The sequence below is a fragment of the Phytophthora parasitica genome (assembly GCF_000247585.1).
Source record: "Phytophthora parasitica INRA-310 unplaced genomic scaffold supercont2.1, whole genome shotgun sequence".
Lineage (NCBI taxonomy): Eukaryota > Oomycota > Peronosporomycetes > Peronosporales > Peronosporaceae > Phytophthora > Phytophthora nicotianae.
The window spans coordinates 4,273,350-4,285,989 of NW_008634126.1; the positions used below are offsets into that span (position 1 = coordinate 4,273,350).

The following is a 12,640-nucleotide window of genomic DNA, read 5'->3' on the forward strand; positions in this document are numbered from 1 at the left end:
GGCTGCCGTGAAGGCCGCTTCGGAGGGCGAGCTGTCTGGCATCCTCGGCTACACGGAGGACCAGGTGGTGTCGAACGACTTCTTGCACGACAAGCACTCGAGCACGTTCGACGCGGAGGCATGCATTGCTCTGAACGACAACTTCGTGAAGCTTGTGGCTTGGTACGACAACGAGTGGGGCTACTCGAACCGTCTTGTGGACCTTGTGCTGCACATGGCCACCGTGGACAACTAAGCGTAGATGTTTTCGGCTGAAATGGCTGTTTGATTCCTTGGTAGTTATTTGATCAATGAATCATAATTTTTGAGGTAGTAGTTGCGCATAGTTCCTGGTTTCCTATGTTTTGTTGCGATGAACTTATTATTTTTTTTGCTGCCTTGCTTCAAGTAGGTTGTAGACTACTAGTATGGTAACGAATTCTTTTTGCAGTGCTATTGCTGTTCTGCACAGTCGTGTAGTGTTCTAGCTCCTGGGAAGTTTGAAGTGTCTTCGGAATTGTACGTTTTACTACTACAACCATGCAACTACAACATAGTAGTGATTCTAGTAGCGAGAGCTCCGGTTTTGGCTCGATTAGTTCAAGCTAGACGGGTGTAGTGAGTTAATCGTTGACTCACTGCTGCGGAATTGCTAGACCAAGTTGTTTTGTAGATTGCCGCCGTTCTGAACGTGACATTGCTTTCTACGCGCTTCCACCGATCTTATCTATTGAGCGCCCTGCACTGGAATGAGAGAGATGTCCGTCTACATAGTGCCAGATCAAGAAGCTCTTGCTTTTGAAGAGCATACTCATTGTGATTGATTCGATCCGAAGTCGAGTCCAGCTTCCATTAGATCCCACTCTACTTTTTACGGACCGGTAACGGCCCGCGTATTTTTGCTCCACGAGGTTTTTACGTCAACGAGGTTTTATCAGGCCGCTAGCTTCAACATCCTTCAAATGCTCCCTTCGCCCCAATCCTCTCATAATCCAATCCAGCGGCTTCGGAGCACTCCCACAAGACCAACACTCTTCCTTCTATCATGTCTGAGGTAAAGATCGGAATCAACGGCTTCGGCCGCATCGGCCGTCTCGTGGCCCGCGCCGCCATCGAGAACCCCAAGACCAAGGTGGTGGCCATCAACGACCCGTTCATGGACCTGGAGTACATGGCGTACCTGTTCAAGTACGACTCGACCCACGGCAAGTTCGCCGGCACCGTGGAGACCAAGGACGGCAACCTTGTTATTAATGGCCAGGTGATTCACGTCTTCACCGCGCGCAACCCGTCGGAGATCCCGTGGGGCAAGGCCGGTGCCACGTACGTGTGCGAGTCGACGGGCGTGTTCACGACGACGGAGAAGGCCCAGGCCCACATTGAGGGTGGCTGCAAGAAGGTGGTGATCTCAGCCCCGCCTAAGGATTCCACGCCCATGTACGTGATGGGAGTGAACCACAAGGAGTACGACGGCTCGGCGCCGGTGGTGTCGAACGCTTCATGCACGACGAACTGCCTTGCGCCTCTGGCCAAGGTGATCAACGACAACTTCGGCATCGTGGAGGGTCTGATGACGACTGTGCACGCGACGACGGCCACGCAGCTTCCTGTGGATGGCCCTGCAAAGGGAGGCAAGGACTGGCGTGGTGGGCGTGGCTGCGGCCAGAACATCATCCCGTCGTCGACGGGTGCCGCTAAGGCTGTGGGCAAGGTGCTTCCGGTGCTGAACGGCAAGCTGACGGGCATGGCCTTCCGTGTGCCTACGCCGGATGTGTCTGTGGTGGACCTGACGTGCCGTCTGGAGAAGGCTGCGTCGATGGACGCTATCAAGGCTGCCGTGAAGGCCGCTTCGGAGGGCGAGCTGTCTGGCATCCTCGGCTACACGGAGGACCAGGTGGTGTCGAACGACTTCTTGCACGACAAGCGCTCGAGCATTTTTGACGCGGAGGCGTGCATTGCTCTGAATGACAACTTCGTGAAGCTCGTGTCGTGGTACGACAACGAGTGGGGCTACTCGAACCGTCTCGTGGACCTTGTGCTGCACATGGCCACCGTGGACAAGTAAGTCGTGGTTCCTGTATGGCTGTGCTCATGCAATGTTCAATGTTGCTTGAGTGATTCGAGAACTTGCGTCGCAGCAAGCGGATTTATGAAATTGTTGAGCTGAAGAGTTGTTTACCCCGCTCCTCGTTGAAAGGCTGTGAAGTCGTAGCTGGCTTCAGTGCTGTCTATCATGAGAATAAAAGAAAACCTTACGAGCAAGAATTGTTGTTGTAGATTTTTATTGTGTTGTTTACCACCGAAAGCTTTAATCAACAGGTGTAAGCAAAACGTGTGTGGTTAATCACCACAATCACCACTAGTGATTTTACTTGTATAGTAGTATTAATAACGGTCAAAGAGCGAAGCGCAACTTCGCTCTTTGACTGCAGAGCAGTGATTTTTTTTTCTACGTGATGCTTGGCTGTCTAGCGGTTGCGTTGGACAACTTGCTCAGTCCGATTTCGAGCATTCATCACTATCAGATGCCTACGCAACCAGCAGGAAGAAGATCAGCGCCGACCTCGTCCGACCTCGTCCTTCGCAGGCCCGTTGCACAGTACTTGTAGCGTAATGATTCATTTTGACAAAGAATGTACCCATCTCGAGTTGCCGCCAGATTTTGTTCGAACGTCATTTGTGTGGCGGGAAAAGGTGCACTTCAACTCTTTTGATCTTCACTCTCGATTCCGCATTATGAAGCGCAAGTCTCGCTCCGACGCCGCGTCTCCGCGCTCCAGTGGCGCCACTTCTCGCCGCCGCGCCGTCTCCCCTCCACCGTCTCCTCCTGCCTCTGCATCTTCTCCTCACGAAGAGAGCGATGCAAACAACGTAGAACCGGAGCCCGCAGCGCCTGCCGAAGCCCCTCAGGGACGCGGACGAGCGGCCGTCTCAAGAGAGCGCGCGCTCTACTTTGCCACGGGAGAACGCGCCTCCGCTCGCAACGAGGAAGCAGAGTCCTGGCCTGGCTACTATGCGACTATGCGAGAGCTCAGAGACAACCGCTCGGCCGCGCAGGACGCGCGTAAGCGACGTCAGCCCGTCGAGGAAGCCCCTAAGGTCGTGTGGAAGCCCAAGCGCGCCGCACGCCTCTCCGTCTTAAGAGCTGACAACGTGGTACAAAGACTAAGGGACTTGGCGCTGCAGAGTCTGGCCGAGCACGTGGAGCAGCTGCCGTCACTCGAGTATATCGACGCCACGGCGCGTCACCAAGTGGCCAGAGCTGTAGTGAAGCTCAGACGCCTTAAACCGGAGGTTCTACCGCTCTTTATCTTCCCTGGAGTCACGGAAATCGACATTCCCGACTGTTCTAACATCGACGAAGACACGCTGATCCGTGCACTGAAAGATTGCGCGGCTCTGACGGTCTTGAGACTCGGGCTGTGTGGACGCTGCGTCTCGGACAGTGTGATCGACGAGCTGGGAGACTCGCTGAAAGCCGTCGAGCAGTTGCAAGTGCAGGGATGCTATCGTCTCTCGGACGCAGGCTGTGAAGCTTTGGTGCGACGTTGCGCTCCGTCCTTAGACGCGTTTGAGATCTCGTGCAACCAGCGGATCACCAAAAAGTCGATCGATTACTTTTGTGAACTGCAGAATTTGCACTCATTAACACTGTCCGAGTGTCCGCAGATCGGAGATTCGTGCCTGGAATCGCTGAAGACGATGAAGAATTTACGCAAACTGCAGCTGAATCAGATGGAGAGACTCACCGACGAGTTTATAGTCTCTTTGGCTCAAAATCTACCGGACCTGGAAGAATTCTCAGTGGCCAGATGCTCACATCTAACGAACGTTGCAGTGAAGGGGATTCTGGAGGCTTGTCGTGGTTTGAAGGTCCTTGATGTATCCGACTTGCATCTCATCACTGACGAGTGCTTTGAACCTGTTCGTGAACATGGCCACGCCCTTCGTCGTGTTTCCATGCGCTGCTGCTTGGGGCTGACTGATGTTGCAATCGAACATATCGCCTTTGGAGCCAAGTCGTTTCTTGAAACACTCGAGATGTCCAGCGTCTCGGTAAGGCTGTGTGCATACGACTTGAGAATGCGTGATATTCTAACGGTTTGATATGATAACAGCAAGCTACAGATGCAGCTATGATGGCTTTGGTCGAACACTGCGCAACCAGTTTGACCACCCTCGATATTTCGTTCTGCAGGAAAATCGCAGAGGATGCGCTGGGCATCTTAGCTGATGGCACTGAAAATCTCCGTTCGCTGGTGCTTTGGGGGTGTACTCAGGTGTGTATATGTGGCCATCAACTGGAGTGCTATATGCGGCCTAACTCGATACTACGTGTGGATTTGCTTGCAGGTGACGGCACGCTTTCTCACGTGTCACTCACAAGATGACCTTATTGTTACCGGTCACCCTCTTTTGACTGGTCTGTCTATTCGGTACTGAGACTGAGACCGTGGTAAGCTTATATAAATTGGTGGACATTTTCGTTTCATAAGAAAAACTCGTTCATCACGCTGGGACGCGAGTACTGTAAAATTGAAACAGAAATGGCTGCTGGCAAATGAAGCGATGATGAGATAGATGTTTGTTCTTTCTCAGATTTCGTTGTCGTTATTGAAGCACAAGCGCATATTTTGGTAAGTCTTTTTTTTTTTCTAGTTTACTGAGTGCAAGTCCCAGATTCGCTACCTGCGATGGGGTCGCCATGTCGCCCCAACTCATACAATGTTCCAGCCTTCTGGGCTTTTCTCGAACTCCACAAGTCAATTTGCAGTGAAGATAACTGGCGGACCATGATGGAACTGCGGTACTCTCCGTACCAGCGCAAGAAAAGCTCAAGAAAGAAGCAGCAGCAGAAAGAAGCAACAGCCATCAGTGCTCAGCCTCACGGTGAAGGATTGAAATGGACTGCTGAAGAAGTAAGGAGTTTTGCTTGCTCACGACTCGAGAACGCCAATCTCACTGTTTTTTATACCACGTAGGATTCCTTACTTCGTGATGGCGTGTGCAAGTTTGGAGGCAAGAAATGGAAGGTAATTGCGCAGCGGATTGAGCGTCGGTCTGCTGAGGACTGTAGCAAGCGGTGGAACAAGCTGCAGGATCTTGACACGGTGGTCAAGCGGCCGTGGAGTCAAGACGAAGACGCACTGATGTTCAAGTTGGTGAAGAAGTACGGGGCCAGCAAGTGGGCGGTGATCGCCTCGTATTTGAAGGGAAGAAATGGCAAGCAGTGCCGCGAACGGTGAGCTCTGTTAGTTGTTTATTATGGAGTTGCTGGCGTATAACCGTGTGACTGCAATAGCTGGCACAACCAGTTGAACCCGACCATCAAGAAAACGCCGTGGACAGAAGAAGAGAATGATCTCATCCTGTCGATGCAAGCTCAATACGGCAATTGTTGGGCCAAGATTACATCCCATCTACCTGGAAGGACGGATAACGCCGTGAAAAACCACTGGCACTCTTCGCTGAAAGCGCTGGCGGCTCGTGCGCGTGATAATGGTGGAGACCCGACAACAAAACGCTACAAGAAGAAGAGATCGCGCAAGGGCAAGTCTCGTCCGAAGAAGCAAACTAACAGCTTGTCAACTATTGCCGATGTTCCTGCCTGTGGCGAACAAGCTGGACTGGTTACTGCTTCAGTTAACGATGCCACTCTGATCGAGACTCCTGTCACCCCTCCAGAGAGTCAAGCTATTGAATCCATGGCTTCAGTTGCTGATAGTATTGCATTACTGGTTATTCCTGAACCAGAGCACGGCTCGCTCTCCCCTGACGCCGTGTCAAGTGTCGACACTCTCGACCTGTACACACCGCCGTACCACGATAGTGTGATGCGCGCTCAAGCTGTGATCGACAACATATTGGATCCGATGGGACTGGAAAGCTGCAGCAACAACAGCGTGAATGCACCGTGGTTGACAGACGTATGCACGAGTATGACGGCCTTCAATCACTCCATCCAGCACAATGTTGGAGCCTGTTTTTCGAGTGACAACGATGTGTCCTGTTCGGTGAACAATACCCAGTTGCCAGCAGACCCTACGTCGCCTGCGCAGCCTCCGTTTGGCTTGGATGAGTTGCTATATGACTCACTTCATGAGGTTTGTGGGGGTGGTGCGCTACAAGTTGCCACTGGGTTGGAATCCTCCGAGCTGGTGCTGAGTGCTCCGCTGGGCGAAGTCGCTCGAGTCTACAAGCGTTCTACTGTGCTCACGGAATGGGGGACATGCTTTACGTATGCACCTCCCAGCGTTCTACCAGCGTACGTAGGGCCCAACCTGTCACCTCTGGATCATGCAGACGATATGCTGTTCCAAGCGAAGCAAGAACCCTTGTTTGATGGCGTGAAGAATGAGGTATCGTCGCTGGACTACGGCTACTCCCAGAGGATGTCGACGTTCTCGTCGCTGTTCGACGTGGAATTGTAAGCTGGTAGGAAAGGTTAACCTGTTTTCTGCGTATTCTTCATTTTTGCGTGTAAGCTTAGGGAGTATCGTGAAGTTTCTACAGTAGTGACGTTGATTCATGTGCTTGCAATTTTAAAAGTTTATCTAATTTTTGCTTTCCATCGACCAAAATGTCAGCCGTTTTATCCTAAAGCGACGCGGTTATAGTGCACATTTGAGCACTATGACGGCGTCAGGTGACGCTGGCTCGGCACCAAGTGAAGCTCATAGCAGCTCGGACAAGGCTGAGCCAGCTTCTTCAATTGGTGCAGGTGACCACACGAGCAACGGCCATACTGAGCGCAACGAGGATGAAGACGAAGAGCTCGAAGACGAAGATGAACCGAAAGAGAAGATCGTCATTCGACCTGAACCTTTAACGCAGCAACTCGCGAGTCCTCATGACGTTGACGCGGGATTGCAACTCATCGAACTCTGTCGTGAGGGCAACTTGAATGCAGTCACACAGCGCGTTCGTGCAGGTGCGCCGGTCGGATTTATCACGAAAAGTGGCTGGACGCCGGTGGCTGCTGCGGCTTACAGCGGCTTCAAAGACGTGCTTCTGTATCTCCTGGACATTGGAGCTGATGGTATGTACGAGACCTCATCACCGAGTCGAAAGTACCAATTGTCGAATGGATACACCAGTGCCATGAAGGAGACAAACTGCAACACCCCGTTGCATTGGGCGTGCTATAAGGGTCATGCAGACACAGTAGCGATCTTACTTGCTGCAGGCTATAACCCTGAGGCTGCAGACTCAACTGGCAACCGATGTCTCCATTTAGCCTGCTCTGGAGGCCATCGAGAAGTGGTTGAGCAGCTACTTGCTCAGTCTGCAGCTGTGGAACCACGCAACAAGTATGGAAATCGTCCCCTGGACTTGGCTACAGAGCCTGGATGTCGTCGCTTATTGACTCGTTTCCAGGCACAAACTGCTTGCGAATGGTGCAAAGAGACCTTCAGTCGTCTCCGTCGTCCCAGTTTGTGTCAGCATTGCCACAATGTCTTCTGTGACACAAAACCTTGTTCATCAACCTCCACACCAACTCAGCCACCTACAGCAATTGACGCGAATACTGAGTCTGAAACCACATCGACTGTACTCGTTCAAGCGCGTAGTATGCGTTGTTGCCAGGAATGTGCCACCGAAATGGGGAAGGCTGAACAAGATCTCCGTAATGTGCTGGACAGCAAACTCGAACTCATTCGCCGCACTCTCGCTGTACTCGATCCAAGCATCGCTAGTCGTCCTGCAACTTCAATGAGCGTCTTGAACGGCTCTGAAGGTATCGACAGTGAGCGAGGTACCGGTGACATCGAAGGAGACCAGTTTCCAAGCGAAGGTGACGCCGTAATAACTGAAAATGGCGAACCTGGAACTTTATCCGAGTCTCAACTGAACGAAAGTTCGACTCTCTCGCTGAATGGCTTCGAGCCTGCTTCCAGAGAAGCTTCTACTCCTAACAACGGCTTCAATGCTGAGGAAAGGTCGAGAACAGCTACGAAGCGATCGTTGCCAAGCACGGAGATCATCCTGAGTGCACTTACCTTGACTCAAACTGATGCTGAAGCACTTTATACAGCACTCGAAGCTGCGCAACTCAAAGCTGCTGACGGCGAACTGTTGCGTGTTTCACGGCAAACTTATTGGCAGCTCGTTGCTCACGTCGCGTTGCAAGAAGAAGTGAAAGCTCTGCTCGCTGTCCGTCCCATCGGGATCCGGTCGCTTCTTGAGCCACTTAAACGCGCCTTGCAACATGCCACTCGAGAGCAAGTTCACCCCGTTATGTTGTCAGTAGCATTGCAGATCATTCAGAGTGCTGAAGCAGAGTGCACACTCTTTGGATGCCACGCTCTCTGTGAGAAGATCGAGCGAGGTTCTCGTCGCTATAGTAAAAGTATCGCTCGTCTTGAAGCAAGTCTCGCTGAGGCGCAACGACGTGGAGTCAGCGATAAACTGCTGACTGCTGCCGGTGCCCTACGCGACCGCTTGAACGCCGAAGTGCGACTGGAGGCGTGTGTGCTGCCCTTCAAGGCCCCAGTCGACGTTCCTCCACCTCCTCGTAGCTACGTCTTCAGTGACGGTACAGCAGTCGACACTTTGCTGCAAGCTCTGGAATACCGCACACAACTCGTGTCCAGTGCTGTGGATACGGGCAACTCAGTGGAAGGTGTGTCTCCTGCGTTGCTGGAGGAAGCCACGAATCTGCTCAAGCAACTTAAGAAGGAAGTCCGCGACGAGACCAAAGCGCAAGATGAACGGCGTAAAGCTGAAGAAGAAGCGGCACTCAAAGCTGCCAAGAAAAGCAAAAAGAAAAAGAAGTAGGCTAATACAAATGGCAACAACAATTCCCAATTGTCATTCGTCGTAGACACCAGATCTCCTTCAGCTTAGACAATGGAGCCGGCGTTCGAGGCGATACGCGGCCACAGGTCGGCGCACTCCTTGCCCACGGGGCCCGTGATGGCCGAACCCTTCATTTCACCCTTGGGGTTGACGATCACACCAGCGTTGTCCTCGAAGTAGAGGAACACGCCGTCCTTGCGGCGCCAGGCCTTGCGCTGACGGATGACCACAGCGGGCATGACCTTTTTACGGAGGTCCGGCTTACCCTTCTTGACGGTGGCCAGCACCATGTCACCCACACCGGCGGCGGGCAGACGGTTCAGACGGCCCTTGATACCGCACACAGCGATGATGTAAAGGTTCTTGGCACCCGAATTGTCGGCGCAGTTCATCACAGCACCCACGGGAAGACCCAGGGTCATACGAAACTTGTTGCCAGAGGCACCGCCACGTCCTATAGATTATCCATAGAGACGAGTAAGCGACCTGTGCTGTGCGTCGATAGTTATTCCTGTATATCTGCTGAACGTACCACGCTTAGTTGCCATTGTTGCTGCTTCCTTTAGAGAATTACGACTGAAGACTAGATTGCAAGAAGGGGGTGGCAAATGCGGCGATGGCCAACCATTTTCGTTGTGGACCACACGTGTGGACCACGCGCAATCTATGTGGCCCACACTATTTGAGCAGTTTGAACCTAAACCCGCCACATTTAGGACCAAAAGTGAATTGATCGAGGAGCGACATAGGTGTCGAGGAGCAGGCTGCCATGGTGGACTATTGGGTGTCCAAGGAGAGGCACTACTGCAAGTACTGCAATGCGTGGATGCAGAACGACAAGATGGTGCGTTTTTGGGTCTGTAACTTGCGCTATGGGCTGTACTACCGTCCACTAACCGCTGTATATCATTGCAGAGCATTAAGCACCACGAGCAAGGTCGTAGACACAAGGAGAAGGTCGAGGAGACGCTCAAACATAAGCGTAAAGCCAAATCAGAGGCCAATAACTCGCAAAAGGAGCTGAATGACCAGCTAAAGCAGATCGAAGAGGCTGCACAGGCCAAATATGCGCAGGATATGGCTAACAGACGAGCACCACCGCCTCCTCCTAGACCAGGACATAGCAACGCACCACCTCCACCACCCCGGAGACCAGGACAGAGCAGTGCAAGTGCTCCACCACCACCACGCAGAGAGATACACAGTAATATCACCGCTCCACCTCCACAACAACCTTCAAGTGGACAGTATCGTCCTCCTATCATACCAGAGGAGCCCGAGGAGAAAGACGAGGACGACAAAGGAGTCTACGCTGTACGCGGTGTTGTCTATTTAGAAGGCAAGAAGCACGAATCACAATTGGAGACAGGAAGCGCGTGCCAGATTTGGGTCGAGGAGGCTGAGAAATGGGTCGACGCTCTGGTGGAACAGGCCACCGTTCACACAGTTCCTAATACCGAGCTGAGCTTCAGACGGTTCAAAGTCATGTACATGTTGCCACCATCCGAAGAAGCCGCGAAGAATGGCGAGAAACCCAAGCCAATGACGGAACATGAAGTACGTGCAGACAGGTTACGCATCCCTCTGCCAGCCAACGTGACGTTGGAAGCTGCAGAGAAAATGGTGGATCAGTGGCGCAACGATGGAGACGCGACAGATAGAAACTCAAAGCCATCGGTATTAATCGACGAGACCACCGGCATGGGCATGTGGAGTACAGTGGAAGTGCGACAGATCGACGAAAGCCCCGAAGCTGTAGCGAAACGTGCAGCCGAAGCGGAGGCTGAAGCGGAGCGCACTGCCGACGAGCAGAAGCGACTTGATGCGCTTGAAGATTTCTCGTCGCAAGGTGACAATGCTCTGGGTGCATTTAACCCGTGGGGAGGCAGCTATAAAGGTGTGAATATTGACGATACTGCTAGTGAATCAACTGGTACTGCCCCTCGTGAGGAGATTAACATCACTACGAACGGGAACGTGAGTTTCAAGAAGCGCGGCCAGAAGAAGCAGAAACGCAGGAGGATACACACTGATGACGAGTAAATAAATCCAAGCACAGCTGCTCCATCGCCCTCAGTACTATTGTTTGTGGCTTGTATTTTGCTTTTGCATGATCATTTTTTTTCCAATGCATACAGCGAGCTCTCCCTCTCACTAGGAAGGGAAGACAGACTGACACACTCTACAGGTGGCCGCCGGCGGCCTTGATCTTCTCGGCGTCCAGGTAGGCCGTGCCGTAAGGAAGGAACTCGTCGCTGTGGGTGCTGGCGATGCTCTTGTATTCACTGGCCTGCTTGGTGATGTCGGCCACCTCGTCGTCCGACAGGTCGCGCACGTACTTGGCAGGGTTACCAGCCCAAAGCTGTCCGGGCGGGATGCGACGTCCAGGAGGCACAACGCTGCCGGCCGCGATGATGGTGTTGGACTCGACGAGGGCGCCGTCCAGGATGATGGAGCCCATGCCAATAAGAGAGTTGTTCTCGATCGTGCACGAGTAGAGCGTGCAGCCGTGGCCGATAGTCACGTCGTTGCCAATGTTAGCGCCAGGAGCCAGGCCGGGGCTAGTGGAGCTGGCCGTGTGGATAACAGTGCGGTCCTGCACGTTCGTGCGGTTGCCAATGCGCACCTGGTTAAGGTCTCCGCGAATGACCACGTTGTAGAAGACCGAGGCGTCGTTGCAGATCTCCACGTCGCCCACGACAGTCGCGTTGGGAGCCACCCACACGTCATGCGCGATCTTCGGCCGCTTGTCGTACAGCGCCATCACCTGGCGGTGGCGCGAGACTGCATAATAAATTAAATACCAGAAACAACGATTTAGCTTGACGCTCCATTTTAACTTGAAATTCGTGGAAGCTGCGAGGTCTTACACTTCTCCTTGAAGGAGTTGTCGTTCAGCACGCGCAGGCCGAGACGGTCCAGCGCCTGGCCGGTCTCGCGGACGCAGCGGCCCAGCTCGAAGGTCACCTTGCGCATCATGATCGCTGCTGTACACGAAGGAGGAAGCGGAAGCTGCGGACGAGCGGCTCACGAGGGGAGACCACCGTAATTATCCGGAGTAATAGAAAATTCAAGAAGCAATAATACATGTTATCCGGACGGTCCGGTTTGAACCGATGGATTATGTTCAAAACACCATTTTAACCGAATTGTCTGATTGGTTGATTTGATTGAAGTGGCTATCTCTCTTACATTAAAAAGGGTTAAGGGTTAACCTTTTTGATTCCATGTCGACCTTAATTACCAACCAATGATCATCCATTTTGCTTAAGACAACCACCAATCAAATCATCAGGATACGATCATTTTCTCCCCTGTTAGTACCGTTGGTACTTCTGAAAAACGCAAACCAATATGATGGAACGAAGGGATGATCAGTGCTCGTGTTGCTTGGGCCCGCCATGCGATTGGGAGCGATACGATAAACGCTTAGAGGCGAGCTACGTGCGAATGAGGAAGTATACGTCCCACGCCACAACGTCTATAAGTTTGTATGCTGTGGCTGACAAAGGACTGTGATAGATTATTAAGCTGCTTAATTCATATAATTGGCTATTTATTGCAGTCACCACTTCCAACCAAAGGAGAAAGAGGCCAGTGCGCCCAATCAAAGGAAAAGCCGAAGGATATGATGGAAGAGATGGTTTGAGACCATCTCACTTTCCGAACTGACGGCGACTACACAGCCTAATAATTCAAATACAACAACGAAGTCTATGGCCGCAGAAGGAAGAAACACGAGCGGCCTTGAGCGCTTTAATGGCAAAGGGTTTGCCATGTGGAAGGATAAGCTTTTGACTCACGTCAATTATCTTGACCAGTTGGAAGCAACATGAGAAAGGTCTGCCAGAAGTGCATGTTT

The 12,640-nt window shown here is 52.4% G+C and overlaps 7 protein-coding genes across 8 annotated transcripts in view; 5 read left to right on the forward strand and 2 right to left on the reverse strand.

The window, feature by feature from the left end:
• PPTG_20848 overlaps nt 1-2,244 on the forward strand; it is a 3,126-nt gene extending 882 nt beyond the window's left edge. The window contains exon 2 of one of the 2 annotated variants that reach the window (XM_008893047.1): nt 1,379-2,244. In XM_008893047.1, coding sequence (XP_008891295.1) covers nt 1,379-2,044 — 666 coding nt within the window. In that variant the 3' untranslated portion in view covers nt 2,045-2,244. Of the gene's footprint in view, nt 1-1,291 lie in introns of both variants that reach the window. The other variant, XM_008893048.1, reaches the window with a different exon arrangement.
• Nucleotides 2,245-2,592: 348 nt separating this feature from the next.
• PPTG_01102 (hypothetical protein) lies at nt 2,593-4,422 on the forward strand (the record flags this gene model as incomplete). The annotated part of the gene is made up of 3 exons (XM_008892698.1): nt 2,593-4,035; nt 4,098-4,259; nt 4,333-4,422. The coding sequence occupies 3 exons, from the start codon at nt 2,593-2,595 to the stop codon at nt 4,420-4,422; spliced, it is 1,695 nt and encodes a 564-aa protein (XP_008890946.1).
• A 251-nt stretch (nt 4,423-4,673) lies between these two features.
• On the forward strand, nt 4,674-6,410 carry PPTG_01103 (hypothetical protein; the record flags this gene model as incomplete). Its single annotated transcript, XM_008892699.1, has 3 exons — nt 4,674-4,898; nt 4,962-5,221; nt 5,282-6,410. The coding sequence occupies 3 exons, from the start codon at nt 4,674-4,676 to the stop codon at nt 6,408-6,410; spliced, it is 1,614 nt and encodes a 537-aa protein (XP_008890947.1).
• A 139-nt stretch (nt 6,411-6,549) lies between these two features.
• On the reverse strand, nt 6,550-9,405 carry PPTG_01105 (60S ribosomal protein L23). The gene is made up of 2 exons (XM_008892701.1): nt 9,311-9,405; nt 6,550-9,232 (listed from the first exon to the last, which is right to left on the reverse strand). Exons 1-2 carry the CDS (start codon nt 9,324-9,326, stop codon nt 8,823-8,825), a joined length of 426 nt encoding a protein of 141 aa, XP_008890949.1. The 5' UTR covers nt 9,327-9,405; the 3' UTR covers nt 6,550-8,822.
• Nucleotides 6,577-8,799, forward strand: PPTG_01104 (hypothetical protein). Its single transcript, XM_008892700.1, has one exon. The coding sequence runs from the start codon at nt 6,613-6,615 to the stop codon at nt 8,755-8,757; it is 2,145 nt and encodes a 714-aa protein (XP_008890948.1). The 5' UTR covers nt 6,577-6,612; the 3' UTR covers nt 8,758-8,799.
• A 77-nt stretch (nt 9,406-9,482) lies between the features above and the next one.
• Nucleotides 9,483-10,886, forward strand: PPTG_01106 (hypothetical protein). The gene is made up of 2 exons (XM_008892702.1): nt 9,483-9,622; nt 9,694-10,886. Exons 1-2 carry the CDS (start codon nt 9,548-9,550, stop codon nt 10,819-10,821), a joined length of 1,203 nt encoding a protein of 400 aa, XP_008890950.1. The 5' UTR covers nt 9,483-9,547; the 3' UTR covers nt 10,822-10,886.
• On the reverse strand, nt 10,427-11,851 carry PPTG_01107 (hypothetical protein). Its single transcript, XM_008892703.1, has 2 exons — nt 11,649-11,851; nt 10,427-11,562 (listed from the first exon to the last, which is right to left on the reverse strand). The coding sequence occupies exons 1-2, from the start codon at nt 11,755-11,757 to the stop codon at nt 10,961-10,963; spliced, it is 711 nt and encodes a 236-aa protein (XP_008890951.1). The 5' UTR covers nt 11,758-11,851; the 3' UTR covers nt 10,427-10,960.
• Nucleotides 11,852-12,640: the final 789 nt, after the last annotated feature.

What these genes read in the sequence shown, in the direction of transcription:
- PPTG_01104 (XM_008892700.1), top strand. Translation starts at nt 6,613, where the DNA reads ATGACGGCGTCAGGTGACGCTGGCTCGGCACCAAGTGAAGCTCATAGC.
- PPTG_01106 (XM_008892702.1), top strand. Translation starts at nt 9,548, where the DNA reads ATGGTGGACTATTGGGTGTCCAAGGAGAGGCACTACTGCAAGTACTGC. An exon ending in GGATGCAGAACGACAAGATG is followed by an intron (nt 9,623 to 9,693) that starts GTGCGTTTTTGG and finishes ATATCATTGCAG; the next exon opens with AGCATTAAGCACCACGAGCA.
- PPTG_01107 (XM_008892703.1), bottom strand. Translation starts at nt 11,757, where the DNA reads ATGATGCGCAAGGTGACCTTCGAGCTGGGCCGCTGCGTCCGCGAGACC. An exon ending in CAACTCCTTCAAGGAGAAGT is followed by an intron (nt 11,563 to 11,648) that starts GTAAGACCTCGC and finishes TTTATTATGCAG; the next exon opens with TCTCGCGCCACCGCCAGGTG.